Source organism: Aphanomyces astaci (genome assembly GCF_000520075.1).
Source record: "Aphanomyces astaci strain APO3 unplaced genomic scaffold supercont1.2, whole genome shotgun sequence".
Classification (NCBI taxonomy): Eukaryota; Oomycota; class Saprolegniomycetes; order Saprolegniales; family Verrucalvaceae; genus Aphanomyces; species Aphanomyces astaci.
In genome coordinates, this window is record NW_009798265.1 from 1,457,275 (window position 1) to 1,462,140 (window position 4,866).

A 4,866-nucleotide genomic window follows, 5' to 3' on the forward strand; every position below is an offset into this window, starting at 1 on the left:
GAAGGCCGTCAGGCCCGTCCAGGTTGAAATTCTTCTCATCCGAGAAGACGATTTGGTCCCAACCGGTACCAAGATCAACGTGCGATTTGGCCCACTCGACTCTGGCCACTCTGTGCGGTGGGGTCAAACGAGGGACGACCTTCCGCTTCTTGTACTTGAAGTGGGGTGACTTGGAAAGGATACGTCGTAGGGTGCGAGTCGAAACATTAAGATTAAGGTCGAATTTAATCCTACTTGAGCTCGATTTGCCATTTGAGCTCCGCGAAGCACAAGACGCTTGTCTCTTGAGTCCAGTTTCGAGCATCTCCCCGGACGTTTGGAGCTTCCATAGGTCTCGGGGGGCCTTAGGAAGTTCCAAACAGCCCCCTTCGACACAAAAAGCTCGCCTGCGATCCGTCGAATGGACGATTGGATCCGCTCTGCTCCAGCTTTAAGAGTAGTCCTTTCGCCATCTATGAATGTTCTGTGATTTGTGCTTGTGCATACACATGACTCTACAAACCTTTACTCGGGTGCAGGACGTCAAAACAAGTCCTTGCGATGAAGTTTTGGATTTGTACCTTTCTCACTTGGCCAGGTTTCAAACCAGTCAAATAATATTTTTTCACTTTTCTCAATGGCTATACATCATTATCAATATTTAAAAACACCAGTGTATCCGTTATTCTAATTGGAGTCTTCTGAACAATGCCGCGTCATGGTGGACAAAAAGTGAGAAAATCGTGCTCGAAAAACTGATGTACCTTGTCCAGCACTGTATTGGGCATTAAATGGAAATTCTTACCAATGATGTTTGTCGTATTCCTACTTGAAATCAGATTATTGGTAATATTTCTGCGATTTCAATTACGAATCAGATGAGCATTACGACACCCCGGTCTCTTAAAGCTCTGGCTAGCCTCAACGCCTTGAATGACAGGCAGCTATGAATCGAGAGTATGATTCGAGAATGGTACTTGAAAGTTAACTACACTTCCCTCGGACCGTACTGCTCTACTTTGTCATTGCGTATTTACTGTAAAATATCGTGCAGATGGTACTGTAGACAGGTACAAAGCCAGACTCGTTGCACAGGGGTTGCCATCAAATCTATGGTATTGATTGTGACGAGGTCTACGCGCCAGCGGCACGCTTTGAATCACTGCGATGGATGCTCGCAGTGGGAGTCACGTTTGACTGTATAATCAAACAAATAGATGTACCAGTTGCTGAAAAGCATCTATGGCTTAAAACAAGGATCCGGTACAACTTGCTCCACGAGTTTCTTATCTCGATTGGTTTTGAACGATACCACAAAGAATTTTGCTTGTATGTTCAAAAAGTGGGAGCTGGTAACGACAATAGGATAATTGTAGTTTACAGTTATGTTGATGACCTGATAATTGTGGCACATACTCCTAACCTCGTCGAGAAACTTCAAGCGGACTTGAACCACCGTTTCAAAATGCAAGATCTTGGAGTCATTGACTACATCCTAAAGACAGAAGTGAAGCGAGACCATGTAACCGAACGATGGCTTTGTCACAGACAAGTATATTAACGACCTTCTTGTGAACTTTAACATGCAAGATTCACACATCGTGTCGACACCCCAAATACAGCCATCCCCCGATTTTTGCAGCCTGGTATAAACGCATGTCCTGTGTGATCCCATCGAATATTCAATTTAACAGGATATTGAAAAATTAATACTAGGCGGATACAGTAGGAACCCAAATGCGGTGCCAGTACCAAGTCATATCACGATATCACGAGTATTGCCCATTTAGACATGCGAATGCTGGCAAAATGGTTAACTCTAGATACACGATGATATGGCTGTCGGAACAAATTCGAGCACTGCATAACAAGCCAGGACGTTGGTCGACGTTTGTATGGTAATACTGCGAGTGTACTTGCTTTGAGTAATTGAGCAACCACATTTCACAAAACCTGTAGGGTTTTCGGATTTTTAGGTTTAGTTTGTGTTCATCCAATGTGACCAATCTCCGTATCTAGTGTAGAGTATACTCCTCCAAGACTTCATAAAATAACCCCTGGGTTGGAGGGCAGGCGTTACAGTGGAAATTGATGAAACATGCAGGAAGAAAAAGAGCAAGTACAACCGTGGTGGGCACTATCCCGAGCACTGGGCTTTCGGCGGTGTGCATAGAGCCACATGGATGTGGTTCGGGTTTCCTCACTAGTCTTGACAGGACGAAGCCAACCTTGTGTTTAAATTGATACGGTAATACTTACATTTTGAAATATGTTTGTACTGAGCGCATAGGTCCACAAAGTGCAGCCTAGTTATATAGTAGTTACCTGTTGTGAAGATAAGAAGGTGAGTGTACCTAATGGGTTGCTGGTTTGAATGTTCAAGTACCATGCGGAACCACCGCAGGATTTTCGCCACCTTAGGTGGGGGGGACTTACATATCAGATCATTCTACTCGCGCCCCCTTTGTGAGTAGAAGTTCCTTTTGAACTCGCCGCAAGGTTGGTTAATCATTACGCGCAAAACAACAAAAGAAATGACATAAGAAAAGTTAAACTAAATTTGGAATTTTAGCCCTCCAGCGACTCTAGCCGGTGCCTCCCCACGGTTGTCGTTCGCGGTGCCTTGATCAGGATAGATGGTCGGCTCTAATCAAGCTAGACATGTTAGTGTATTTGAATAAATCATATGAGAATGTAAAATTGTCGTACCGTAGCATCGTAGTTCACCATCCCTAAACAGTACTGCTCCCACGGTCGCCACCGTTGCCGCCACGATCAAGCTGCCATTTGCCCAAACATGTCCATGCAGCCATCACCCCGTCCATACCGCCAACGTCGCGACCTTGCCGCAAGAGCCGCGTCCATGCTGCCACTGCCAGCACTACTATCGCAATATGCATGGTGCCAGTGCCGTCACAACAACTGCTGCCATAATCGCTACGCACCACAGCTCAAATTGAGGTATGTGCGATATCTAGTAAATTTCTCAAATCCAATACTTCTAGATATTCTTACCTTGAAGTAGATAGCAGGTGTTGTCACTATATGTAGAAGCAAGGTGAAGAAGGTTTCAGCAAAAATAGAATGCACGAAGTTCCATGAATTGAAACATGCATTTAAGGTTCACCGCCTTTATAGCTGTTCTCCTAGTGATGGGCATGGACGCCCGTCGAGGTTGCACTGGTGGTTTATGCTGCTGTGTGTGCGATATCACAACCGCTGTTGCAAGAGAAGCCTTATTCCAACTCATTTTATAGGTACCATGCATTTCGTCACATTGTATGGTGTTGACAAACACCGTATCTTTATATAACGATGCCTGTTAGCGTTGATGCTGGTTGATGTTTAGAGGGTTGGCGTTGGTGTTAGATGTTGAGGGTTGTCACGGGCGAAGTAGTTTTGTCGCCGACCCTCTATAGCTGTCTGGTATCGCTGCGGGCGGAGTGTCCATTCTAAACATGTTAGTAGTAGTTGATAGTGTTCATTGCGTAGGATGGTGTTGAAAAACACAAGTACTCCACAGCTGAGATGATGACGAGGTACTGTTCGATATTGCCGAATGATGTAGCAACATACCTTACAGTGGTCGCTGGCGCGAGGGGACAAATGTGAGTTTCTGAAGAAATATTTGATCATTTTTATTGAAATTTTGTATGTGTGCTGAACTCACCGCCACAAAGAAAACTTCCTCGAGATGTCATACGTGGAAATGAATACTCTGTCAGTTATGATACTAAACGCACCTGAAATAGACCACTTTGGCCCCAAAATAACGTATAACCTCTAATAACTTATAAATTTGGGAGTATTCATTTTATTAGCATATGAAACAAAGTGAAACCTCTGAAATTAATAACTTGCTCCAACGATTCGCGAAGCCGCCTTCCTGGACATGCCCTCCACCACCGCCATCAGTGATGACGACTACGACGAGATAGCCAGCTACATTCGTCAGGAGCGACCTAGAAGTTTAACCAAGGAAGAAAGTCTTGACATACTGCGACTTAATGCCGAACTTCGCCGTGACGGTCAAATGCAAGTGTCTTCTACCATCGGCCGCCTGCTAGGTCGAAGCCAAAAGGTTGTAAAGGAAATTTGGTCTCAGTACTTACGATCAAAAAACGTTTTGGCTGTTCCACCCCCGTCCAACCAAGTACAACGCACCACACGCATCCCACATACACATGCTGTGACGTCTATTGTGCGTGAATTTATTCCAACACGGAGCGTTACTCGTGTCCGCACTGTCGCGAATGATGTCATGGCGTTGTTGCTGGAAGCCAAGATCATTCACTACGATGTCAATTGCAAACCTGAGGCCGTCAACTGCCTTCGACGTGTCCAACAATTCCTCTTGAAGCTCGGATTCAAGCGGGGGAAGCGTCGGGGTCACGCTGCATATGCCATGTCAAGTGCCCATGCAACAGCTCGTGACGTGTGTGTTCAACACATGATGCAATTGGCTCCTGCGACACCTGTGGTGTACTTGGATGAGAGCTACATTCATCATCACTACGCAGGCCACCACGATTCCCTGTACGACCCCACGACAATGGCCCCACCAAAGAAATGCATAAAGGTCGCCGGTTCTGTTTTATTGCTGGTATCATGGCCGCTAGTCCCGCTGAATCCGTTGTCGTTGGCCTAGAGTATTTCAAGGCGGCGCGAAGGCTAATAACGAACCTAAGGATTATCATGCGATGTTCAACCACACGTACTTTACCAAGTGGTTTGAGAAAGTCATGTCCGAAGTCGAAGCCCTGGGAAAGCAAGGGGTCACGTTCGTGATGGATAATGCAAAATACCATAAAGGCCTACCTGCTGACACGCCGAGAGGTACATGGCGCAAAGCAGACCTACTGAGCGCATGTAAGCGCTATGCGGTTG

At 45.7% G+C, this 4,866-nt stretch overlaps 1 protein-coding gene across 1 annotated transcript in view; it reads left to right on the plus strand.

The window, feature by feature from the left end:
* Window positions 1–3,871: 3,871 nt before the first annotated feature.
* H257_01402 (hypothetical protein) overlaps window positions 3,872–4,866 on the plus strand; it is a gene marked incomplete at both ends in the record, with an annotated part of 2,178 nt that continues 1,183 nt past the window's right edge. Inside the window, one exon of the mRNA XM_009824578.1 lies at window positions 3,872–4,565. Coding sequence (XP_009822880.1) covers window positions 3,872–4,565 — 694 coding nt within the window. The remainder of the gene's footprint in view (window positions 4,566–4,866) is intronic.